The sequence below is a fragment of the Sceloporus occidentalis genome, unplaced genomic scaffold, assembly GCF_023333645.1.
Source record: "Sceloporus occidentalis isolate IW3139 unplaced genomic scaffold, rSceOcc1.0.p SCAF_129, whole genome shotgun sequence".
Lineage (NCBI taxonomy): Eukaryota > Metazoa > Chordata > Lepidosauria > Squamata > Phrynosomatidae > Sceloporus > Sceloporus occidentalis.
The window spans coordinates 2,481,131-2,509,102 of record NW_028317109.1 but is presented as its reverse complement, the minus strand read 5'-3'; the positions used below and the strand labels follow the sequence as shown (position 1 = coordinate 2,509,102).

Genomic DNA, 27,972 nt, shown 5'->3' with positions numbered 1-27,972 from the left:
CCTTAATATGCATTCTTTTTTTGGTGGGGGTGCATAGAACATTGGGGTGTCCCTTTAAATAGGTGCTACGCCCAGGCATCAGCGATGTGAACCTCAGCCCTGGAGTCGCTGAAACCCCAGTATTTGTAATCAGTAACGCGGACCCCTGCCCAATCAGCCAATCAGAATACATTTTTTCAGACCCTGCTCTCTCAAAGCAATAAAGACGGTCACTCAAGCCTCGCCTGACCCTCTCCCTGGTTAATATACTCTCCGTCTTCATTATTAGATTACCGTCCCTTTAATTGACGTCAGAAGAATTTTAAGTCTTGCGCATGCACAATGTGCTACTGCCTGCTTCCTGTCCGTATGATGTCTCTTCCAGCACCAAATTTAAATAATAAAAATAACGGTTATTCCCTTAACCCCTTAAAGACAATGGGCGGTCCCTAAACCCATTGAAAACAATGCATTTTGAGCCTTAATGAGTACAGGCTTTGTCATTAAGGGGTTAATAAAAGTTATGGTAACTTTGGTAACTCCAAATGATTTGACGAAGGATTAAAACGTTATGTTCCCGTCATCTACCTCTCATCGCTAAAGCCGTATGTCTACCCCATGCATGTTATATCCCCTCACTGTATTACCCTCTACCACTTCTGCTGGGAGGCTGTTCCATTTATCCACCACCTTCTGTACTAAGTCTAATTATATACCACTGATATACATCTTTCTTAAAACTGCCCTTCATTCTCTATTTTACGGTACCCTCACCTGCCCCCCCCTCGTGTTTTTCCGACGGTCTCGCAGCTGCCCATCTCTAACCTATTTTTCTGGATTTCTTTGTCTCCGATCGGCACGCTCACCCCTTTTTTTCCCTCCCCGTGCTAAATCTGAATCCCAGGGCCGTCATGTCCGTATCAGACGAAGGCTCTGATTTTGAACCCCCCCAGACTTCTTAGCGTGTGAACCGAGTCGATGGGACGCACCATTTAGTCAGAACACGAAACGAGCTCCTATCACTGTAAGCCGGCTGAGCAGATTAACGCTCATTAACCGCACTGCGAGCTGCTGTCATGGCAGCAAATATTTACTCCAGGTGAACGGGCAGACCCTGTGCGCAGGTTTATTTAAGGAGAGAAGGAGGTTTATCCAAGGCCTCTGCCTGTGTATCCAGCGAGCGGAGAGCGTGTGAAAGAGTCAATAACGCCCCGACGTGCAGCTGAGCCAATAACCTGAGCTCAAAGTGCGGCCGGCGGTCTGCGGTAATAAATTGCCGTTATTTTCCGCTCTCCGCCTCGTCCGGGTGTCTCCGGTTCTCTCTGAGCTCGTATGGGATCCTTTTCACAGCCAAATGATTCACCCCCCCCACCAAACAAGATGGGGTCAGTTTCAAGCGGGTCTCCCCACAATTGTTTTATTCCCAGTATCGGGTTAAAAATACACTTTCAAGAATATTGCCCCAATCTACTAGACAATCACCCCGACTCCTTCTCATACTGCCCGTGGGGAACAATAGAACGGCTCAGTCTTAATCACGGAGTAGGATACTCTGACTAATGAAAGTCTATGGAGGATCGGACTTCATTAGCATTCCCATAAAGCATCAGCTCAGTGTGGTGCTTGAGCCGGGAAAGTCACCCAAAATATCACATGACTGACAGCAACGGCGGCTCCAGGTCTGCAGATAAAAGGAAGTTTATTGGGGTAAAATTAGTTAAAAACCAGGTTTTTATCACCAATCTACATTACTGTATACAGCGCTGGGGGTTATATTACTGTATACAGCACTGGGGGTTATATTACTGTATACAGCGCTGGGGGTTATATTACTGTATACAGAGCTGGGGGTTATATTACTGTATACAGTGCTGGGGGGGTTATATTACTGTATACAGCGCTGGGGGGTTATATTACTGTATACAGCGCTGGGGGCAGTGGCGGATCTACCGGGGTCGCAGGGGTCGCGACTGCGACCGGGCCCCGGCGGCAGGGGGGCCAAAGCCAAGGGGCCGCCCAAAATCTTTTTTACGTTTTTTTTTTTTTTTTTTTAAATAAGGCAGGGGCGTCCAACATGCGGCCCGCGAGACCTCGAGGTGCGGCCCGCGTAAGATCGGCAGCCAGGGCAACCGATCTTACACGAGCCGCACCTCAAGCCCTGCTACTTACTTGTGGGAGGGTCTTCTGGACAGCACAGAGGAAGCGGAGTTCACGTGACATCCTACTTCCTCTGTGCTTTAGCAGAGAAGGCAGAGGGAGGCCGCGCCCCCTGCTGAAGTCTGTGAGCGGCATTGAGGGAGCTGCAGTGCAGGTAAGGGGGTGGGGTGGGTGTTTGAATGAGTGTGTGTGATTGAGGGAATGAATCTGAATTAATGATTATATGAATAAATGTGTGTGTGTGTGTGTTAGCATGGATGTGTAAGTGCTGGAACCTAGGCATGATGGGACTGTGATTGCTGTTAGCAATCACACTCCTATCATGCCAAGTCAGCCAGTACATGCTGAAACCTGGCTAGCTGCCCCCCTTGTGTATTGATGCTGCCAGCAGTATGGGGTCTGCACATCACTTACAGCCATCCTGTACCAGCGTGTATTGACTGACTTGGCATGATAGGAGTGTGATTGCTAACAGCAATCAGAGTCCCATCATGCCTAGGTTCCAGCATTTACTGGATGGATGTGTAAGTGCTGGAACCTAGGCATGATGGGACTGTGACTACTGTTAGCAATCACACTCCTATCATGCCAAGTCAGCCAGTACATGCTGAAACCTAGCTAGCTGCCCCCCTTGTGTAGTGATGCTGCCAGCAGTATGGGGTCTGCACATCACTTACAGCCACCCTGTACCAGCATGTACTGGCTGACTTGGCATGATAGGAGTGTGATTGCTAACAGCAATCACAGCGAGCACAGTCCCATCATGCCTAGGTACCAGGATTTACTGGTTGCCTAGGCTAACAGCAATCACACTCCTATCATGCCAAGTCATATTGCTAATTTTGTCCAATTGTGTGTTACCTACTTTTATTAAACATGTGAGTTTTTATTATTATTTTTAAAGGTGGGGGTCATTTTCGGTTTTGGCTAAGTGAACCCTGAATGTTTTGGTCCAGAATTTTCATTTTAGTTCATCCCTAGAATAAATCTAGGGAATCCTGAATTTGTAGTCGCAAAACTTTCAAGGCCCAGAAATCAGTGAGAGGAAGAGTAAAGGTTTTGTGTCATTTTACTTTATTTTAATCTGCATATTTTATTAAAAGGCCATATTTTTTGTCACAGTGAAAAATGAGTGCGGCCCGCGCACGTATACAATTCTGATGAAGTGGCCCACTGCAGAAAAAACTTGGACACCCCTGGATTATGCCCTTTGTACATGCGCCCCTTTTTCTTTGATTTTTTTACAGATATGATTCAATATGTAAATTGAATTTGTTGAAAAAAAATTGTTGGGTAAAAATCATGTTTTTTTGGGGGGGGTGAGGGGGTGGCCTTAACAGATTCTCGCACCCGGGCCCTGAGGCGTCTAGTTACGCCCCTGGCTGGGGGTTATATTACTGTATACAGCGCTGGGGGTTATATTACTGTATACAGCGCTGGGGGGTTATATTACTGTATACAGCGCTGGGGGTTATATTACTGTATACAGCGCTGGGGGGGTTATATTACTGTATACAGCGCTGGGGGGTTATATTACTGTATACAGCACTGGGGGTTATATTACTGTATACAGCGCTGGGGGTTATATTACTGTATACAGCGCTGGGGGTTATATTACTGTATACAGCGTGGGGGTTATATTACTGTATACAGTGCTGGGGGGTTTATATTACTGTATACAGCGCTGGGGGTTATATTACTGTATACAGCGCTGGGGGGTTATATTACTGTATACAGCGCTGGGGGTTATATTACTGTATACAACGCTGGGGGGTTATATAACTGTATACAGCGCTGGGGGGTTATATTACTGTATACAGCACTGGGGGTTATATTACTGTATACAGCGCTGGGGGTTATATTACTGTATACAGCGCTGGGGGTTATATTACTGTATACAGTGCTGGGGGGGTTTATATTACTGTATACAGCGCTGGGGGGTTATATTACTGTATACAGCACTGGGGGTTATATTACTGTATACAGCACTGGGGGTTATATTACTGTATACAGCGCTGGGGGTTATATTACTGTATACAGCGCTGGGGGGTTATATAACTGTATACAGCGCTGGGGGGTTATATTACTGTATACAGCACTGGGGGTTATATTACTGTATACAGCACTGGGGGTTATATTACTGTATACAGCACTGGGGGTTATATTACTGTATACAGCGCTGGGGGTTATATTACTGTATACAGCGCTGCGGGGGTTATATTACTGTATACAGCGCTGGGGGTTATATTACTGTATAAAGCGCTGGGGGTTATATTACTGTATACAGTGCTGGGGGTTATTACTTCATTATGAAATCATTCAGTAATTTTCTCTTTGGGGAGATTCTTGTGATCGCTGCATCCTCTTTTTCGTGGCGAGTTGCTGTTTGGCGATTCATAAACCCACATCGTTCACTGAAGGAATATTCTGAGTCTCTTTGTAGTCGCAACAGATTTAAAGAACTCTACAACAAGCATCACCTGTGTTAATATTTGCCTGTCCGCCCGTTTCTCCTGCTGTAGAGACTCAAATCCTAATCAGTCGTTGGTCTCGTCTTAGATTCTGCAGCCGTATGTCTATCCCATGTATAATGCTCTCACTTATTACCCTCTACCACTTCTGCTGGAATGCTGTTCCACCTATCTACCATCCTCTCTTACCAACTTCCTTACATTTTAATCTTTAAACCTATGTGTTTAGCCTTGTCTGCTGTAGTTGTATTTATTACGCAAAAGGGATTTCCTATTAGGTTGAAACATGTTGTTTACAATAATATATGCATAGGAATATGCATTTTTTTTATTGCTTGTCAGTAGTTAATATATTAAAGATGCTGTTCCACTTAGATAAAAATTAGTTGCGCTGTTTCTTTTGAAGAATTTAAAGTATTAAAACAACATAGCGAGTTGCTTTTTCAGTTACTAGGACAGCTTGTGGGAAAATGCATCCTATAAGTGTCTGTGTTTGTGTCACATGACAATTAAGAGTTCCCGGCAAAAATCTTCATAGACAAAATTCTCACGATTAAATAATTATTTCTGGGAAGGGTTCGAGCATTAAGCGGGACAACGAATGATGTCTCTAATACTGTAGTTAGTTTTAGAACAAAAGAATAGGTGGAACAGCAGCTTGAAAACACTGAATCCCACCTCCCTCTCCGAGTTTATCTGCGTCTTGCTCAGAATGAGTGGTTGAATCCCCCAAAGAAGCATAAACCCCCCCCCCACTGAAGTGATTTCCAATGTGCCTCAAAAAGGGGGAAATTCCTTCCTGACTCTGAAATGATCTCCAATTTCTCATCAAATTAACCCTTATAACCCGTTATATCCTGTATGTTCCTCATATTATATATTATATACTCTCCCCTGTATAACTAATCCCGTCCTTATAACCCGTTATATCCCTGTATATTCCTCATATTATATATTATATACTCTCCGGCCGTATAACTAATCCCGTCCTTATAACCCGTTATATCCTGTATATTCCTCATATTATATATTATATACTCTCCGGCCGTATAACTAATCCGGTCCTTATAACCCGTTATATCCTGTATATTCCTCATATTATTATATATTATATACTCTCCGGCCGTATAACTAATCCCGTCCTTATAACCCGTTATATCCCTGTATATTCCTCATATTATATATTATATACTCTCCGGCCGTATAACTAATCCCGTCCTTATAACCCGTTATATCCCTGTATATTCCTCATATTATATATTATATACTCTCCCCCGTATAACTAATCCCGTCCTTATAACCTGTTATATCCTGTATATTCCTCATATTATATATTATATACTCTCCGGCCATATAACTAATCCCGTCCTTATAACCCGTTATATCCCTGTATATTCCTCATATTATATATTATATACTCTCCCCCGTATAACTAATCCCGTCCTTATAACCCGTTATATGTATCCTGTATATTCCTCATATTATATATTATATACTCTCCCCCGTATAACTAATCCCGTCCTTATAACCTGTTATATCCTGTATATTCCTCATATTATATATTATATACTCTCCGGCCGTATAACTAATCCCGTCCTTATAACCCGTTATATCCTGTATATTCCTCATATTATATATCATATACTCTCCGGCCGTATAACTAATCCCGTCCTTATAACCCGTTATATCCCTGTATATTCCTCATATTATATATTATATACTCTCCGGCCGTATAACTAATCCCGTCCTTATAACCCGTTATATCCTGTATATTCCTCATATTATATATTATATACTCTCCGGCCGTATAACTAATCCCGTCCTTATAACCCGTTATATCCCTGTATATTCCTCATATTATATATTATATACTCTCCGGCCGTATAACTAATCCCGTCCTTATAACCCGTTATATCCCTGTATATTCCTCATATTATATATTATATACTCTCCGGCCGTATAACTAATCCTGTCCTTATAACCCGTTATATCCTGTATATTCCTCATATTATATATTATATACTCTCCGGCCGTATAACTAATCCTGTCCTTATAACCCGTTACATCTTGCACGGTTGGAGGTCTAAACCTGCCAAGCTGCCCAGTGGTCATTTTATATATCTATATCCTTCAGCCTTGTGTACGCTCTTCTGCTGCCATCTTGGTTGGCTAGGTGGGAAGAACATGTCCATCATGGTCTTCATTAAATCCATGCTTACGTTTGAACCCTTCAACTCCACTTGATATAATTGGGTGACAAAGTTGTCCTAAAGTCTTTGAGCAATGAGTTCTTGTCTGTGTATTGATTAAGCCGCTCCATGAACACATTTCTTGATAATGGAAGATAAATTAGACCCTTGGAAGAGCTTAATGACCCTTTTCCAGCAACGCCTTCAGATAAGAGGGTCCTGCAGACTCTCAAGTAGATGATAAGGACCAGAAGGTTTGACTAAGTACAAGTGCATTTCAATAAGAAAGGGGAGCTTTCCATTTAATCCTCCAGTGTCCTGCTTTTTTTTACGGGACTCCTAATTGCTGTAATTTATAGTTTTTTTTACTTGACTCGGGCACTATATATTAACATGCAGCAAAGTACAGAATAAAAAACACAGGAGACATGAGGTCGTTGGAAAGTGTAAGGCCAGAGCGCTTTATTACTGTGACAAAAGTGCAAGAAATAATTTTAAGAAAATGTGAGATAGGTATACCTTGATTAACATATAAAACCATAACCCTTGTAATATAACCTTTTGTAGGACTGAACCCGTGGAGAAATGTACATGAAAACATAAATATTGGCATAACAGCCAATCGTAAACAACCCATACCTATCTCTAAAATTCAGCCTTAAGCCACGGTCAGACAAAGAAAGGTAAATTAATTGGGGAGGGAGGGTGGGGATTCACAGCTTTATAACAGATCACTGCTATATAACGCTGGTAGATAGTATCTGACCAGAGGCGGGTAAAGAGGGTCCCCTAAATAGACACTCCAAAACCCCACCCCACAGGACAAGGAACCCCATAGGGTGTCCCCTAGATGACCCCTAAATCCTATCCAGCATGCTTATTGTTAATACAGGCCCAGTCATGCAGCCCTTACTCTTAATATCCAGGGCTTGTCTTTCCTTTTAAAATTCTCTCTCTCTACAGGAGCACAACATTCCATGTTCATTAAATGTCCAAACAACATCCTTAAACATTTTAAGTAGGGGTCATATATCCGATTATTTTCTAAGTATTTCTGCTGGGATATTATGTTTAGGTGGGAAACGGACGTTATTTTGGGACGAGGTTCTTTCTCTTCTCCTCTACACTGTCTATAAGACAGTAAACCTTTTTCAGGCTGTGGGTGAACCTGCGCAGTCCAGGACTGGAACCTGCTTCCTACTCAACACCAGTTGGTTTTTAATAAACCCTAAACATATCTGGGAACCCTTCGGGTTTGGCCTGGAGAACTCTGGGAGAAGCGGCGTCCCTTCGGTTCTCCGGATCAACACCCAAATCCACCGTGTTGCGGGAGCGGGTTTTTGACAAGCCCAGCTTCCGGACCCCCTTTTACCCTTTAAATGAGGGTGGGACAGCCCATCAACGCCAGCGGGAACGGTGAAGGGTAGGCCCAAAAGTTCCCAGGTATGACCATAAAGTGCCCATAACGCAGCACATTAGGTGCTGAGCATCATCAATGGCCATATCTGGGAACTTTCAGGCTCCAGCTAGCCGCAGATCTCCCTTCTTGGGAGGGGTTGGCGGTCCCGCTGCCGATGCTGTTGCCGTTGGAGGGAGTGGGGGTCCTCACCAAAGACCTGGAGACCCGCTGAAGTGGTGTCTCACCCGAGTCTCCGGGCATATGGAATATCCTCATAGGGGTACAGAGGCCATTTATCACTCCCATCACTCCTAGCCGGTAACCTCTTCGAACGGTAGTGTGTATATATATATATATAAGAATTAGAAATGTGGCTTAGTTTTGGTTTCTAGTCGCGCCGTTTCTCGGCTGCCATAAAATGGGTTTGATTGTCACGTCGTGGGAGCAAAGGCTACATCCGTAGTAAAACCGGCCATGCGTCTTCTTCCCCTAGCCACATACCCCAATATTTCAGGTGTCCAAATCGGGCTTAGCCATCCACGTCATAATGTTTTTATATACCACCTGGCTTTTGATCTATACTTTATGCTAGGCAGGTTTATATATCGTTCAAATTGTGATGAATACAAGGTATCTGTGACAGCATACCATTATATGGCTCATTGTGCTAGGAGTTGTGCCGGTGGCCCTTTGCCAGACTTGGTTTTGATATAAAGCAGTGACTCATACGGACAGCCCGTTCCTTCCTTCCCGTTCTTATTCCGAAGCACGCATTATTTGATGAGCTCTGCAGCGTTTTTGCCATTCCAGAGAGTCGGATGTGAGGTCTGAGCCGGCATTGCCACATGCAGTAGCCATATTATTGGGGCTTTAGATTGCCCCCCCCCCCCCCGGTCGCATGGTGCCAGCCCTCCCATGGTGTGTTGTCACGTATAGGCCTACCCTCAACACGTGTGTAGTGGCTTTACATCATGTCATGATGTCATTTAGCGGACCAATAACACAGACAGGCCATGGCTGGGTTCAGTGCTGTTGTCCCAAAGCCCGGTGACGCGCATGCAGAGAAACCAGACTGAAAATAGGAGATACATTTCTGAGGTCGAAGGATCACAGCTGGCAACACCGATCGATACGACAAAAATATTACCCCTTTAAGACTCTCCCTTTATCTTTTCTATAGGTTTTAGTTGCATCCCATTTCCCCTTCTAACCGCCATATTTCTTGGGGGGGTTCGAAAACAGACCTTGGAGAAACGTAAAACTCGCCGGCACATTTCGCAGCAGAACCTTTACATACTTTAAATAATAATAATAAATAATAAAATCCTCTTCCTCCTCCCAGTTCCATTCATTGTATCCCTGCGACTGGTTTTACTGGGAAATGGATAGGTGGGGGGGAGAGAGGGACGTTAAACACGAGTCCTGTTTTTCCTGCTTTCCTGCTTTTTGAACCCCTTTTTAAGAAGGGATTTTCAACACTGGCTGAGAGAAAAGCCCAAATTTCTGTTTTGGCGTTTAGTCCAAAGCGTTGGTTGACACATTAGTCCCGAGGGGCCGGCCGCATTATATATTTTTTTACTGGATAATGTAACACACATTACCCTTCTTTTGTTCTGCGGCAACTCGACTCCGAAAACTCCACCAGGAATTTCTCCAAATGTATTGTTTACCGCGTCTTTTCTCGTTTGGGAGAACGTTGCGGCTTTCCAGGAAAGATTTACAAGGTGTAATAAGTAATCTATTAATTGGGAATGCTTTGTGCTTACGAGCCCATAACATCACAAGGGTGCTTTCCTCGTCCGCGGCCAAACTTCTGCCGAGGGCGCCATGCAGGGTTGAAGAACATTGTGAATAGTCGGGATTAGTTTCGGGTTGGCTCATACCTCCCAAGTATCCTTCTTTGGGGCCCCCAAACCCATGTGTCCCCCCCTTTTTCCTCCCCGGGTGCCCCTCTTTCCTCCCTGGAGGAATTCATTTAAGTTATTAACCCAGTTGCTGCTGTTTCTATAGAGATTTTTACATATTGTTTTATATGGCACCATCATATTCCGTAGCGCTGTACAATGGGTAGACGGGACATAAGTAGTATATAACATAACAATTTGCCCAAAGGAGCTTACAATCTAGTGACTTTTAGGGACGTAGAACGCTGTGTTAGCCTTATGTAGGTGCTTAAAATATTTTTTAAAAATATATATATATTTTTAACCCTTTTCTAGGACAATTGGGTTGCAGTGATTAAAAAAAATAAGATTTGTTGTTTCTATATTTAACAAAGTTCCTTTTTTTTCTGTTTTCTGTTCCCATTTTTTTCGATGCTTCAAATGCTCAGTAAAAGAAAAAAAGCAGGACCAAAAAAATACCTTTTTTTTTTTTTTGGTGTGTGAATGCCCGTGGTAAGAATTCTCTATGAGAAATGGTAAGATGACCTTATTCTTATAGATTTCCTACCCCCCCAGCGATGAGGACGACAGCGACGATTCCGAGGGAGAAAATCAAGAACTTGCGCAGATTGACAAAGGTAAGGTCAGGGATCCATGTCTCCAAGGAAGGACTGTAGAGGTCTATTTAATTATTATTATTATATTAATATTATCTTCTATGTCATAGTCTTCACGGTTTCGGGGGAGGGGGGGGTGGCAGGTGCCAAAATGGAAATAAAACAAGCCACAAATTTGTGCGCTCCACGTTTAAATACTTTTTTTTTTTTCAAACGTATGTTTATATATATAATTGCAAATACACATATAAATATTGTTTTGATTTTTTTGCCCGCTAATCAACTTATATAGCGGTTTTTTGCAATTCAACTTATAATAATTGCCAATTTTTCCTTTTATGCAAATCCACATATAAATATTGAGTGTTTGTTTTTATAAATTTTTTTGCAATTCCTCATATAAATATTGTTTATTTTTCCTTATTTAGCCAAACCACATATATATATATATATATATATATATATATATATATATATATATATATATATATATAATTATTATTTTGCAAATTTATTCAATATAAGTATTGTGGGGTTAAAAAAAACCTGAGAAAACTTCCAGGCCTATACAAGGTATGCCGAAAACAAGATATTTGGCACTGAGCATAGCATGTGAATTCAGTCCTTTTATCATCACCCCCATTGTTGTTGCTGTTTTTTAAAATTTTTTTTTTATATATTTCTGTTGCTTGGTCCCAGCAGTCTCGCCATGCTTTACAGGGTGTCTCTGTAGGATGGGGGGATACAGGGTTCGGTTACACGCAATGCTTGTGACCGCGTGTGCATGTACCCTATGCACAGGGCCGGCTCTACCATGGAGCAGAGTGGGGCAATTGCCCCAGGCGGCACTTTTTTTTTTTAAAAGCAGGGGAGAGAGAGGGGCGCCGAGTGGTTTTCGCTTACCAAATTTTCAGTACCCGCTCGGCGCCCCTCCCTCTCCTCTGCGAGCCCTCTAGCTCGGTCTCGGTGCCGGCTTGTAATGCTGAAAATGACGTCCTTTCCGACGCTCAGCAGCAGATGTCGGTGACATTAGACTGCGCATGAAAGTTCCTGATTTGTGGCCCCTGGTGAAATAACCAAGTCACTAGGCTAGTCACTTTTTGGGTGAAGTTTGTGGTTCAGGTTGGTAAGTTTCACCCCCCCCCCCGGGTCAGAAGCTTAGCCAACAGCCTCTGTTATATAGTAGCCGCCCGGACTGGCTATTGGGCAGAGAAGGCAAATGATTATTGGACCAGTGGGTTTGTAAAATAGCCTGAAACACTGATCACCTTTACTTAATGCCCCGACAGCCGGCTCGGGCTTGGACCAAATCCTCTAACAGCAATTACCAAGCTTTGGATCCATTCATGGCTCCATCTATGAACTATCGCAGGCAGGTGAGGAATGCCGAGGAGACGCGTGGAATTAACGCGGAAATAAATCTTGTGACGCCGCTCGTTCCTACCCAACCCGGCCGTTTAACTCATTCCTCCCCTTGTCCTGCCTTGAAATGATTCAGACATTTTCCAAATGCAAATTTCCTCTCCATTTCCCATAATCCCTCAGTTCGGGCGGCATCGGAATCCAATTGGCCGCCCAAGCAGGAAGTTGGAAGCCACTTCCTGTTCTCTCCCTCCCGTCAGCCCAAGCAGGAAGTTGGAAGCTGCTTCCTGTTCTCTCCCGTCAGCCCGAGCAGGACGTTGGAAGTCACTTCCTGTTCTCTCCCTGCTTTGTTTTGTTTTAGCGGACGGCGCATGAGCCTCTAGCGCTAGAGATTGTTTGGGCCGCGCAGGTCTCTCCGTAACGCTATTATCACAGATAGATCAGGGCGACGGGGAGATTTATACCCTGTAATGGGGCACAACATTGAAAACCAATTTAAAGGGGTCCTGTGTTTCTTGTAATGTATATAATGTCAGGGGGAAACACTTTGAACTCATTGGATGCCGCTCTTTTCTCTCTTATTTGTATCAGAAAGAAGACGGGATTGTATTTTGACGCCGTTGGCAACGAACCAGCTGCAGAACCAGGAGAACCAGTGCTGCAAAGTGCGTGCGTTATTCCACCCCAGCTTAGACCGCCATAGCTCCGAGGAGGAGCTGGAGCGAATCAGCAGGGAGTTTGCCGCAGAGAAACGCAAGTGGTCTCAGGTCAGCAGACTAAGTTGCCATAGCGACAACACTTCATCCAGCGACGAGGAGGTGAAGCACCTTTGCGGGGTGTCCGTCCGGTCTGTGGAGCAGACAGATGGGCTGCGTGGCACTTCCAGTCCCGTTCTGTTTAGTGCCTCCCCTCCCAAAAGACTGCAGCCCCTGCCCCGAAACCCGACCTCTCGCCCCCTAATATTCACTAGTATGGGAGCCAGCTTCGACCAAGGAATGCCATGTAAACGACACAGACAAGGGTATGGAGACAAGACCAGCAGGCCCAGTCTGGACTTAGAGAAGATGCAACAGGTGGGTCAAAAGAAACGTACATCTCCTACACCCGCCCCACGTGTCTGGCTTGGGCTCCATCACCATTCAAACGTTTGGGGTAAAATAACATGAAATGGATGAGAAATCCAGCGCAGACGGGGTTAATGCTGTAAATGGCTATTGTAGCTGGAAGCGGCTGATTTTTAATGGAATCTCTTAATAGGCGTACAGAGGCCCTCATCACTCCCTTGTTCCAATGGCCCTTTATCACTCCCATCACTCCTGGGTTCCAATGGCCCTTTATCACTCCCATCACTCCTGTGACCGACACGTCTAACAGTAAGGCTAGGTTTCCACTTGTTTTTTTTTTGCTAAAAACGCCCATAAAAACGCCAATTCAGCCACACGGCGTTTTTTTTGTGAAAAAACGCTGCGTCCAGATGTTAGCTGTTCTTCAATAGCAAATCGCACAATGCCATTTCCACTTGGCGTTTTTCTGTTTGGCGTTTTTTAGTCCTCTTTGGCGTTTTTCTGCTTTTTTGGGCTCTGTGGCAGTTTTTCAGAATCGCAGCATGTTGACGCTCTGGCGTTTTTTGCAAGGAAATCTTGGCGTTTTTCTCCAATAGACGTCTATGAGAGAGAAAAACGCCATGAAAAAGCCATGTGGGTTTATTGCCTTGGCGTTTTTTATGGCGTTTTTTTTCCACAGTTACAATGCAGAGGATGGACCCGGTATCTGTGTGTCCTACGAGAAATAGGCGGGAAACAAACAGTTTCACACAAAACAAAGTTCATACTGAATTTTACACCATTTGGAACAAACATCCATTACAAACAAACCAACTGGACCCTGCCTGCCAAAAGCAACAGCAAACCATTTGCAGCATCATTTGGGGCCAATCTTCCTAGAGGAGCAGACATTCGGAATAAAGCCTGCCTTACAAACCACAGAAAAGAGACAGAAGGGTCCGCCGGGGCGTAGAACTCTACCAAGGAAATGACATCAGGAGGGGGCAGATACTCGCCATTTATCCGAATCCCTTTTAGCTGGGTGACAATCCCAACGTGTAAAGGCTGGAAAAACTGCCTAAGGTCAAAAAAGCAATTTCCACAGAAAGGCTAAAACGCCAGAAAAAACTCCAGAAAAAACGCCAAAACGCAGGTAAATGCAGTGGGAGTTTTCTTGGCGTTTTTCATCAAGAAAATAACGCAGGACAAAAACCCAAGTGGAAACCTAGCCTAACAGTCACGTAGCCCCTCGCACTAATGTCTGTAGACCCCAATAATATGAGGAATAAACGGATCTAAGAAGAATAAAGATATCTGGCTGTGGACTGTCTCGCTCCCCGAGAGTCTGCAGCCGGAGAGAGTGTTCAGTGACGCCTTGCATTGACTCCCCGGGATGGGGGCTGATGTCAGGCCGCTGGAATGAATCTACTTCCTTCCTCATTACGTTCAAATCAAACACACATTTTAGCGATGGAACCTTTCATCAAACCCTTTGATACGTTTTATATCCCGTGCCAGCCGATGAGGGGGGGTCAGAAAAAGCAGGGGTCAGATCGCCCTCTTGGCGATCCATACACTGTTTTTAGGTCACGGCGAGCTGGGATATGACGTCAAGAGCAGCATCTGAAGGCAAATGAGCCACATGAGAGGAGGAGAGAGGGACACATGGGTTTGAGTCTCATACAGGGACTGGAGAACAGGGAAAGTTGGATGGTATGAAATAGTCCTGGAACTACCACATAGTATTATCACAATAATAGATGTTGAGAACAAAACTCCCACGTCTCAGCCTAAACTTGCATTATTACTATGCCTCTGAAATTCATTTTTTTTGGCACATTACGAAATGGAAATATAAATTGTCCAGATGTGACTCAATGAGATAATTGTCCTAGAGGTAACCAGATATGCGCAACTAATAATATGACATCAGACTAATGATCTAAATGACCCATTTTAGCTTAAGCTTACAGGGCGGCCGTAAAATTTTAAGCAACGACTATGGAAACCACTCTACGGCCCTTGGTTTTAGTTCCCCATCCCCTCCTTTAGGGTATTTTCCCGAAGCATACTTGGGTACTCTCTGGGTTTGACCCGGAGTCTCCCGGTAAAGCCCTGCTTCCCCAAGTCTCCGGGTCAGTTTCTATCTGCCTGATATCAATGTGTGTCCATGCCCACTCTCCGCCCCTTGTCCCGCCTACTCCCTGCCCACTTTCCCCCACCATGAAAGGCCTGCCCTAGTATCACTTTATTAGAACCAGCATTAGCAATACAAATGATTAACAATTTAACTGCCTAACCCTGTGTCCCCTGGATCTGCTTGATTATTCCTCCTCGTTAAGTTATCTCTTTGCTGTTAAGTTGCTGATTGTAGTTGATTGGTTCCGGCAGCCTTTGTATGGATGGAACCTGATCAGATAATACTAGGTTTGCTCAAGTTATAGAACGTTCCGTTACATGTAAGAAATATTCAGCCCTCCTCAAGCGTATTCCGCTCAGCCGAGTCCCGGGAAGATCCTCGTTACATAAAGTATATTGAAAGTCTGAGCACATCTTGGCCTGAGATGAAAGTCTAACTCCTGGGCAGAACCCAAACTATGCCAGGGAGAGAAGAGTTTTCTGCGGGGGCCGCAGCTGCTCTCAGCCCTGGGATGTGATAGGCATTTTAACACGATATATTAACATAGACAATTCCCGTCCGTTGTCAACACGGGAAAGTGGTGTTTGGGCCGACGCGTTACCTGAAGGATCATAAATTCCATTAGAAACAAAAAACAGAATTTCATACCCCCCCCAACAGGCCGGACTTGCAAATGCCGATGGGCCACTGGCCAACAGTGCCACGCACTCCAGCAGCAGAGCAGGTGACTTGTGGTACTGTGATCCATGAAACCCTGGAATATAAAAAAAATACATAAATTAAAAAATGTAAAAAAAAAAATATATATGTAAAAATAGTTAAAGAATTCATACAAATGTAATAAAACATACAAATAATAGACTTTAGTGATGTCACCATGATATCATAAGGGGAACCATCCAGTTCCAAGAAAATGTCCAAAACAAATTGTTGCCCAAACACCTTGTTTCTTGCCCACACCCTTTTAAAATAACAATACGTTGCTTGTACTTTTTTTCCTATACCTTGAAAAAAAAAACATTGGGTATTTCTAAACTCTGGACAAATATTAAAAATCCATTTAGCATTTTTTTTTAATTTGCTTTCAAGTAAAAGTGAAAAAAAATTTCCACCATATTTTTTTTAAATAATAAATTATATAAGATGATCCAAATAATGGTATCTAAAGAATGCCCTTCTTGTCCTGACCCCCCCCCAATATATAACTTGTGTGGGTTCAGTATGAAGAAATGAGAAATTTGTCACGAAGGGTACAACATTTTAAAAACAGTCCGGCCACGAAGGGGTTAAACACAATGATATGGTAATCAGCTATGAGTTTTAGAGGCTTTGATGGTGCTATATATATATATATATATATATATAATAATGCAAACTCCCCCTTTAGTGAATAAACCCCCTATCCTGGGGGCCTTGCCTCTGTTACGTAGACATATATTTTTGCAGGGAATGCTTATCTGTCATGTGACATAAACACAGGCTCTAATAGGTTGCTGCTTACTTACTTTTTGTGTTATTAAATAGAATACAATTATTGATCCGCTGGGGTTTATTTGCGTAACGTGCCAGAGCGTGCAGTTAATTTATTGTGTAAGTGGGACAGCCCCTCTAATACTGAGCTGCGTTGTATTTCTGGCGCTCGGGCTCATGTCAGGACGAAATGTGCTTTCCTTTTATAAACAGGAAAGTTCCCTGCACGCTGTCTGTAAGGAACAAACTGCAGCGCTCGTCCGGCTGGCCGATTCTCTGTAAGGCCCCCTGGGGTCATGGCGGGGCAAATCTTGGGGCAAAATATAGCATTTTAGGAACCAGAGAGACATCTGGCGTTCGTCCATATGATGGCGCTATATAAATCAATAAATAATACCTGGGAACCTTAGGAGCTGACGCTAAAACTTCCTGCGGATTGACCTTTTAATAGCCCGCCACTCAGATTCCATAGCGGGAACTCACTAATAGAAGCAGGCATGCGGTTCTAGTTACAGTCCTTATGTGAGTTTCTGGCCCGGAGCCCCCCCCCTTGCGGGAAAGGAGGTCCTGCTGATGTCTGTGGGCGTTCCCTCTGATGTCGGTGGGCGGTCTCCCTGACATCGCCGGAGACACGCTATTGTTAATGAAGAAGTGGGCGGGGAGTGGGCGTGCAGCAACGCCGTTCCCGCGAACTGGGGGTTTCAACCTAGTGAAACGCGGAGAGTTCTCAGGGATGGTCATGGGGTAAAGATATTCTGAATAAAGTCACCTGTATTCAAGCAGGGATTCCAGCTGGAATTTAGCAGGGAGAAAAGCAACCAATCATGATGCTCAGATATTATTAAATCAGCAGAGAATTTAGAGGAGAATCTGCCCATTCACCCAGAGACCCCGAGATTAGGTTAAAAACCCGGAGAATCTATCCAATTACCCTAAGACTGGGGTAAAAACCCTGAGAATCTATCCAATTACCCTGAGACCAGGGGTAAATTCGTTCTGTTTGTTTAAATAAATAAAAAAAAAAACATGCTAATAAAACATACAAATTACACCATAGACTTGACCTAGGCCTATTGCTTGGTACTGAAGAGGTTAATACAGTACAGACACAGCACATTCTCCTGTCCCTTTAATTATATGCCCGCCTATTTTAACAAGGCCCCGCCCATTGAACCATAATGAACCTACTTCTCTCATTCTGATTACCTGCGTCTCACGAAGCTTTTGGTACGTTTTGTATTTTTTTACGTATTTATGACGCTCAGTAATGATTCTGTTTTTCAGAAGATGCTTCTTAAGAAGAGCTGCGGATCAAAGACTAGAGTCATCAAAATAAGAGTAAGTGCCTATATTTTTTATTTGTTTTCTGTAGAAAAGGTCGGTGGGGGGGTGTATGGAAGCGCGACGGAGCACAAGCAGGAAGTGTACTCAGGTATGCTTCCTGCTTTCAGTACAAGCGGCTGGGGGGAGGGGAAAAACGGCACAGCAGTCTCATTTTCTAACTCTGATAACTAAAAAATGACTTCGTTGATTTGCATGCAGTAAACTGCATTGGTGTCCATGCAAAAGGAACCCGATATGCATTAAAAAGCAACAAAAACATCAATACGTGTTTAAAGCCAGTATATCTAAAATACATACTGCGACAAAAAATATATATAAAACACCGACACAGAAGAATAAAGAAAATCTTCTTTATTCCTTCATGATCTGAAATGTATTATCGCTGATTGGCTGCTTAAGCTGTCAATCAATGGCAGTAAAGCACTTTCAGCAAAATCAATGGGAGTATTTCCCATCAGTGAGTCACAGCTCAAGCAGCCAATCAGCGGCAGGAAAGTGTTCTCATTGAAATGAATGGCGTCACCACGTGCATTATTAACGGGAATGTGGAGGAAAGAGGGACTCCACGGCTTTGGGTCCACAGAAGGATGTTTGGGAGGTATGATGGGCACCAAAAAAAAGACGTACAGAATAGAGATTTTTTCTAGGTAGAAAAAGAGCCAACCAAAGAACTCCGAGAGGGACTGGCTTAATTAAACAGGGACAGTTGGGGAGCATGCCACCTCTTGACGATTTCTACTTTTTTTTTCTCATATTTTTGATGTTTGTCGCACGTTTCCCCAGAGGGAATGCGAGTCCACATCATCCTTGCTGCTTTTCAAAAAGCATTTTTCCTGCAGCTACTGCTGGCTCTGGATTAACCAGCCAGCGGTCTCGTCTTAGATTCAGGAGCCGTATGTCTATCCCATGCATGTTTAATACCCTCACTGTATTACCCTCTACCACTTCTGCTGGGAGGCTGTTCCACTTATCTAGTTCAAATTATACTCAATGGAGAAAGGTTCTTCATCAAGAAATAATTTTTTAGCTGCTGAGGACTCTTGTGAGATGGCTGGCACCATTCAGGGCAAGTAATTTAGTTTCCCAAACAATATGCGAGCCTGTCCTACACATACTCACCAAACGGAACTATATAGACAATGCATACAGGGAGCACAGCATGGATCTAGTCTGGGTAAATGCTGCCTTTAGTCCCTGTGACCCCGGTGACCACATGTGGAATTGCAATTGACACCCATATAAAAAACTTAAGGCATGGCCCAACACCTTGAAATTAGAGCATCTCACAGGCAATTGCCCCGTCCCCTCCACTGGGCTGAGTGTGATAGGAATAGTAGTCCATGGAAGGCTTATTGGGGATTATTCCAGTGGTCTCTCACAGAGAGTGCAATTAAATAGCTTGTCATTAGAGTAATTCAGGAACGAACGCACTTGGGTATTTGGGGCATTTAATGATCATTTTGATTGTATGTAACATGTATGTGCAGTAACTGCCCCGCAGTCCTTTGCTCCAGTATAAACTACTTTAGACTTTAGAGGTGTGACTGCCAGGCGGCAGAGGATGCTGGGAGTTCTATTTCCAGAATGTTGGCAAAGATAGGGTTCTATTGTACGAGCCGCAGCACAGCCGATTATTAACTGGATGGTTACAGTAGAAATAATAATTTGTCACATGCGGAGGTGCCTGTGGGGGGGTGTCCTGGCATAGAATAACAGGGCTCCTCCGACAAAGTACTGCCGGGGCTCCTGGTAAAAACAGGACGCTTGTGACTTCCACGTGTGCCAAGAGTTATAAGGATGGCAAAACATTCAATCAACATATATGTATATAGAGCAGCCATTAGTATATATTCCTCCCCATTGAGTTATCTCTCTGCTGTCAAGTTGCTGATTGTTGCTGCATGGCTTGTGGGGCATGTAAAGTCAAGAGCCCACCGTCCCCCCCCACTGTAACTAACACACGCACTCACCCTAACACAGACATGCACTCACACTAACAGACATGCACTCACTTTATGATGACTGGGATATTACAAGAGAACTTGATGTAGAGGAAGATGGGATAACACGCCATAAGCTGTTCACATGTACACGGGAACTTCCCAGGGAAGGCTACATGGAACTCTCAGTCTTCAGGGGAGGAGTTGCTTTGTGAAGGGGTGGGGCTAGTTACACATAGGGGCGGGGCTCATTAACATGTTGGTGGGGTCACATGTAGCCATGGTGTGCTAGCAGGGGGGGGTCAGGTAGGGCAATTGACTGCTAGGCTGCTCTCATTTGAACATCCAGGACTATTTATTTTTGTGTACTTATAGTTCAACTCAAACTAAATTGACTATGCAGCATTTACACTATGTCTGGGTCCTTTATATGATCCTACAATGGGATCGATATTCTTTGTTGCCCCCTTTTGATTATGTTGTATCCCAATCCACTGTGTTAATGGGCCACCAGTGCTGGGTCTCCCCCACTCCCGGCCGCGTAACGCCAGCCTGGTACAAATAGCTATATAAAATAAAGAGGTTTATGTATTTTTTCCACCCACCCGTCGCATAAAGGGTTTATGGCGGCAGTACAGTTACCCCACATGGGGGCTTTTCGAGCTGGAAACGTACAATTCCTCCCATAGCAACCGACTCCACTCCGTTTCATCTCTTCCTCTCCCTCATTGTGTTCTCTATTTAGAAAACTTGGAGAAGGATATTGATACGGCAGGAGCCGGGGGGCCGGGATCCGCGTCCGATAAGCCGGGGGCCGAGAGAAACGTCCGATAAGCCGGGGGACCGAGATCCTCGTCCGAAAAACTGGGGGGCCGAGATCCGCGTCCGATAAGCTGGGGGGCCGAGATCCGCTTCCAATAAGCCGGGGGGCCGAGATCCGTCTCCGATAAGCCGGGGGACCGAGATCCGCGTCCGAAAAACTGGGGGGCCGAGATCCGCGTCCGATAAGCCAAGGGACCGAGATCCGCGTCCGATAAGCCAGGGGACCGAGATCCGCTTCCAATAAGCCGGGGGGCCGAGATTCGCGTCCGATAAACTGGGGGGCCGAGATCCGCGTGCGATAAGCCGGGGGGAGAGATCCGCGTCCGATAAGCCGGGGGCCGGGATCCGCGTCCAATAAGCCGGGGGGTAGAGATCCACGTCCGATAAGCCGGGGGGCCGAGATCCGCGTCCGATAAGCCGGGGGGGAGAGATCCGCGTACGATAAGCCGGGATCCGCGTCCGATAAGCCGGACAGTGGATGTTAAATTGAGTAAAATAAGAATCTTTCTATTCTGGAACTTTCTCTTATCTGGAGATGCAAAGAAATGGAGTTGAGACTCCGCCAGTTCTCTCCTTTTCCCCCCCCCCCCCTCTCTTTAGTGATTTCCTGTCTCGGATCTCCTGTCTCTGCCCGAGTCACAAACGGTCCATTTCCCTCCTTAAGACAATGTCTCCTTTGAATTTTGAGCCAGGGAGGCGCTCGGTAATATCGCATTTTTATTTTAAGAGTCGTGACGTCTGCTGTTCATTTTTAAATCAGCTCGTTTAACACTAAAAGAGTTTCCAGAAGAGCTTAGAACCGAGTTATAGGGAATGATTCAATATTCTATATGAAACATAGACTCTGCCGGCAGGTCGGCCCCATCCGGCCCTGTCTAGCCTGCCCGTTTCTCAGGCACCATATGCCTATCCCACGCATGTTTAAATTAGCTCACTGTATTAGCCTCTACCACTTCTACTGGGAGGCTGTTCCACTTGTCTAAAGCTGGTGTCGGCAGTTTCCTCTAAGAGCCCCAAATTCCAAAACTGAAAGAGCTGATTTGACCCAAGAGACATCTGCCCCCCCCATGTTTCCAGCCACTGTGCTAAACCTTTGTATGAATGGCTCACCCTCCTGGATGTGAAGGGGTTAAACAGGCAATAAACAGGGAGGGTTCCAGTATCTCACTAGACCCTTGTTTTCCACGTCTACAATAACCTATTGTGTTCGGACTCTTTTTTTTTTTTCCGAGATTACTCAAGTCCGCCATATAATGGAAACCCACAGGGAGAAGGTGGGCTCAGCTTTGGCACGTTCTACGGGATAAATCTGCCCTGCGGGGACTTGGCGTTCTCCGGAGGTCACGCATTAAGGACGCGTCGAGATGTTTGTTTACTGTTCTGGCGTAGACGTCTATCTGAAGTCGTTTTGGCCAATTCCATCGATATATTCATAGACGTTTGGATGGTTTATGGGTCACCAGTAAAAGGAGATAAGGGAATGTTGATCCCAGGTGAGTCTGACTGCCTTGGAGTCAAGACGGTTTTTTCACCCTTTGAGATGACATTACTGCCCCGGTGGGTTTTGTTGCCTTCTTCTAGATCAGGGGCGTCCAAGTTTTTTCTGCAGTGGGCCACTTCATCAGAATTGTATCCGTGCGCGGGCCGCACTCATTTTTCACTGTGAGAAAATATGGCCTTTAATAAGATATGCAGATTCAAATAAAGTAAATGACACAAAACCTTTACTTTTCCTCTCACTGATTTCTGGGCCTAGCAAGTTTTGTGACTACAAATGCAGGATTCTGGATAAGTAAAAATAAAATAGTTCTATTTATTTTAGGGATGCACTAAAATGAAAATTCTGGACCAAAACCGAAAATTCAGGGTTCACTTAGCCGAAACTGAAAGTGACCCCCCACACACTTTTAATAAAAGTAAGTTACACAACAAAATTGTACAAAAAATTATATATTATGATTGTTAACAGCAATCTCAGGCATACCCAGATTCCAGCATGTACTGGTTGGCTGGGCATTGTACCAGTAATTTTTGTCCAATTTTAGTGTGTAACCACGCTTTTATATAAAGTAACACACCACAATTGGAAAAAAAAAATCAACAATATGACTTGGCATGATAGGAGTGTGATTGCTAACAGCAAACACACTCTTTTCATACCCAGGCAACCAGTAAATGCTGGAACCTAGGCATGATGGGACTGTGATTGCTGTTAGCTGTTAGCAATCACACTCCTATCATCCCAAGTCAGCCAGTACATGCTGGTACAGGGTGGCTGTAAGTGCAGACCCCATACTGCTGGCAGCATCAATACACAAGGGGGCAGCTAGCCAGGTTTCAGCATATACTGGCTGACTTGGCATGATAGGAGTGGGATGGTTAACAGCAATCACAGTCCCATCATGCCTAGGTTCCAGCACTTACTCATCCATGCTATCACACACACACACACAAATTCATTCATTCACAGAATCATTCCCTCAATCAGACATACTCATTCACACAACCTACCCCACCCCCTTACCTGCTCTACAGCTCTCGATGCCGCTCACAGACTTCAGCAGGGGGCGCGGCCTCCCTCGTTCTCCCCACAGAGGAGGCGGGACTGGAGCAGAGAATAGACCCTCCCACAAGTAAGCAGCAGGGCTCTTGTGATCCTGGCTGCAGATCTAACGCGGGCCGCACGTCGAGGTCCCGCGGGCCGCATTTGGCCCGCGGGCCGCATGTTGGACGCCCCTGTTCTAGATCATCTAATAAGGGTTTGTAGAATGGTTGAACTTCATTTCAACCTAATCAACTATGTAACTATCTGTAACATTTAATGGAATGTTTGCATATTTCCCCCAGCATATGGTGGAGTAACTTTAGGGCAGGACCAGGGTCTGATGATGTATGAGCGAGGGGACATTTCCTTAACTTGGTCTCCACCAGTTCCTGAGTTGGGAGCGTAGACGTTGAGTATCGTCAGATGAGTACTGTGTGCAGCTTGGACATACTAGGATTCTATTTTGGTGCAAACATTTGGGGAACTCATTATTCCCCGGCTTTTAATGTCACTATGTTCCTATGGATTACTTGGCTGAGGAGTTTGCCCAGGGGGGGGGGGCACACGGTCTTTGTCTGAGAAGGACCTGCGCATACATCTTGCATTGACCTCAGTAGGGTATCCTTGGCATAGTTTGCCGCAGGAGTAACTCATCCATAAGAGATACTCAAGAGTGGACCCTCACTACTTGTGCTCCTTGTGTTGCAATTTCACGCACTGTTTAGAGGACCATCCCCTTATCTACCTTATCTGCTGGTGAATTCCAGCTTGAGTTACCGCCGGTTTCAGCCACTCATACCTGCAAATAGGTTCTTTAAGCGATCGCTCTTGCAAACATTAAGAAAGAGGTTTTTGTGAGAGGCGAGATGTGTTTACTTGAGTTTGCTTGGCACACTTGCTTAGCAACTTTTGTGTGCAGACTTAATGCGGGAATGTATTTTTGAAAAGCATTTAAGGAAGCCTCAGAACCAAATGTTTAACCACATCCAGAAGTCTTTTGCTTATATATTTTCTTATATATATTGTATATACCCATGAGGGACGCCGGGAGGGACCTGAGGGCCCAAGTGGGATCTGGCTCCCATTTTGTCAGCAGGGGGGTCTGTCTACCCCCTGTTTCTGTAGCCCTCACGCTTCCACCTTCCCCAGGAGTCCAATATCTTCATCCAGCGGAACCCTTGGGATGGAATAAACCACTAAGATTGGCCAGTTGTTCCCTCATCATCTTCATCATCTGCTTCCCTACCTCCGGTCCCCAACCAGGAAACGAATGCCTTATTCTGCTCCTTGGAACTGTAAACAACTCGGTCCCCGGGGCCCCTGTCAGCGCGGTCAACGGAGATGGCAGAATAACACCTTATAGTATGATGGTAATACAGGTTCTTAAAGAGACAGACGGCTAGAAGAAAAAAAATGGAATGCTGAGGTCGGAGGCCTTGGAGACCTCTGAGGCCAGGGAAAAACGTTAATAAATCCCCCCACTGAACTTAATTAAAGTGAATTTATTAAGAGCTCAGAGCACGGCCCATTTACTGCCGTATCGGACAGCCTCTGAGTTTTGCTCATCGAAAAATAAAACGTTTAAAAGCCCAATAGGGAATAAAAAAACACAGTAACATTGTCTCCTGGATGCTGTTTATTGTCTAGGCTTTGAAGATGAAAAGAAACAGTCATTCAGTATAAATAAGCGGTCAAAAGGAGTCAGGGGCTCTTTACTGAGATAAGATACCAGCAGAGGCGGTAGAGGGCAATACAGTGAGGGTATTAAACATGCATGGGATAGACATACGGCTCCTGAATCTAAGACGAGACCAACGACTGTACCGGTTGCGCAAATAAACTAGAATGTGTGTTCTTTGGTAATTATAGTAAGTGGAACCCACGCTGTGCGGAAAACCGAAAAAAAAAAAACGAGTCTGCGTGAGTTTAATAAAGAACAATGGAAACCTCTTAGTAATTATTTACTTTAGATAATATCTCTTATGTAATACCCATTAGAACTTCAAATATCCAGACAGAACCCTGGGCTGTAAAAAGCTGCTGCCGGGACACGTATAGGAAAGAGATTCATGGTGTTTTTTCCCCCTATAATACTAATTCAGTATAGTATCCAATTCATACCTCCCAAGTGTACCGTTTTGCATGGGGCAGTCCCCATTTTCAAGCACCGTTTTGCTTTTGCTGGCAGCGGGGGGTCATGGGCCTGTTAGGGAGAACGAAGGACTGATCCATGAAATGGATTTGAGGTCAAAGTTTTTGAAGCTATATGACATCACATGCCGTGATGTATCTTAGGGGCTGAAGTCCCCTGCTTCAAAACCGGGGGGGGCACTTTGCCCTCTTGGACGATCAGGCCCACTTGGTGTTGTGCTACTCAGTACAGGTTTAGATCAAAGATCTCCATAGACTGGGTTAGAAGGCTCTGCGCGCTTTCAACACACAGAGCGCCGTGCTATGACATCATATCCTGGCGCTCCATGTCTAAAAGGCACAGCGCGTCGACATAAGGCAACGCAAAAGGGTATACATCCCTGATTATATCCTGGCATTCTGCCTCAATTTATTGGAAGGCGTTGAGGTTGGTAGGTTCTGGCCCCGCCTCTAAACACACCCTATACTACCTCTAACCCCACCCCTGCCGCTAACCCCCTCAGCAGGGGAGGGCTGGCAGCCTAAGGCCTGGGGGGCAAGTCAAGTGAAGTGGCTCCGCCCCCTCGCACTCACCTTTCACCCCTCACGCTGCTCCCATCACTATGCGGCCATCAGACTGCTGGAAAACTGATCTAAACGGCCGCTGGGTGCTGATGCCACCGGCCGGAGCTACTTTAATCCTTTTTTTAATTTATTTAGTATGCCGGATCGGCTTGCCATATTAAAAATAAATAAATAAAGTATTAAAGTAGCTCCGGCCGGCAGCATCAGCACCCAGCGGCCGTTTAGATTCGATTTCCAGCAGTCTGATGGCCGCATAGTGATGGGAGCAGCGTGAGGGGTGAAAGGTGAGTGCGAGGGGGCGGAGCTTTCACCCCTCACGCTGCTCCCATCACTTGGCGGCCATCGCATACGGCCGCTGGGTGCTGATGCCGCCGGCCGGCGCTGCTTTAATACTATTTTTTTTTCATTTAATAGCCGATCCGGCTTGCCATATTACATTTTAAAAAAAAGTATTAAAGTAGCGCCGGCCAGCGGCATCAGCACCCAGCGGCCGTTTAGATTATATTTCGGGCGGCCTGGGGGGCAATTGCCCCCCGGCCCAGCCCGCCCCTGCCCCTCAGTGATGTAGGGGGTAAATTGATTGCAAGCTCCCACGACCAGGCCTCTTTTCTGTAGTATTAGAAGAGTTATTTTGTTGGTCCTGTAAAGCATTAATGCATGCGCCGTTTCGCAGGCGAAAAAATGCACCAGAATCCATGCAAAATGCGCATTTTATTTAAGTGGGGGGAGGGGTTGATTTCCTGATTGGCCATTAACTTTGGGGCAAGGGTAGAATATATTAAAATAATTAAAATAAAATATTTAAATAATAAAATGTAATAAAATATATTAAATTGTGGTGAATCTAGTAAAGCGAAACATTTAAAAAAAAAAACTGCAACTAATGTGTTTTATGTATTTTCAATTTAAGAAATAATTATAGAAATTGCAAATTTAATGTTTTTCAAATTTCAAACAAAAATTATTGTGGTAGAAATTGCAGGTTTCATCGTTTTTTTTTTAGTTTTTTTTATTTTTACTTGTAAAATATAGTAGTTAAAAAATGTAATTCTTAAGAATAACTCTCCCCCCCCCCTTTTTTTCTAGAATATCTCTGGTGCTCGCCAGTCTCCACATTACGTCTATGACCCAGCAATGTTTGCGTTTCGCTCCCTTAGCACCGTTAAGTCCATCAGCCCGCTAGTTCCCGTCGAAGAACCGTCACGCGCTTACTAAAGAGGAGTAACGTTCTAGCCTCAGGACCTTCACCGGTCGACCAATCGGCCTTCAGCAACAAAACGTGGAACTTAAAGCAATAAGAATCTTTTGAAAGAGACTCGTTTTCTTTTTTTTTTTCTTATATTGTTGTTCTAAGACCAGCACTGGCATTTTATCAAAAAACTAGTAGGTAAGAGAGTCAAGCAAGTGGAAGACTTCTCACAGCGAAGAAGAAGAAGGACATGGTCTTCAAAAGGTGAAGAGCAAAGTGGTAGTTTAGAGATTGAACCTTGGGTAGAACCTGCAAGAGGTTCTCCAGTTCTTATCTACATTAGCAGAGGAACAAATGTTTGGAGCTGGTTCTGAGTATTTGGTTTATCCCGTTGGAGGAGACGATGGAGAAGAACGTATATGATGTGGCTACCTGGCTTTGAGGTCCTTAAATTGAAGACTAAGATTCCAAGCTCTGATTTTTTTTTTTTAAGAACGGAGGAGGTTGACGGAGACGTCCCGTCTAGTGCTCCACACCTTGCCAGATGCCTTAGTCTTTATCAGCTATAAGATGCGTGTTCTTGCTTTGATTATTTTGTACGTGTCTTGAGATGGGGGAGGGAAGTCTTTACGTTCGGAGAAAAGATCAATGGATTTTCTTTGTTAGACCCATCCTGGCAGAATTGTGACCCACAAACGTGGCTTTCA

At 44.7% G+C, this 27,972-nt stretch overlaps 1 protein-coding gene across 1 annotated transcript in view; it reads left to right on the top strand.

Annotated features, from left to right (window-relative positions):
- LOC149281683 (uncharacterized) overlaps positions 1 to 27,291 on the top strand; it is a 49,634-nt gene extending 22,343 nt beyond the window's left edge. The window contains exons 2-5 of the mRNA XM_089499109.1: positions 10,638 to 10,716; positions 12,649 to 13,130; positions 17,995 to 18,048; positions 27,163 to 27,291. Coding sequence (XP_089355235.1) covers positions 10,638 to 10,716; positions 12,649 to 13,130; positions 17,995 to 18,048; positions 27,163 to 27,291 — 744 coding nt within the window. The remainder of the gene's footprint in view (positions 1 to 10,637; positions 10,717 to 12,648; positions 13,131 to 17,994; positions 18,049 to 27,162) is intronic.
- Positions 27,292 to 27,972: the final 681 nt, after the last annotated feature.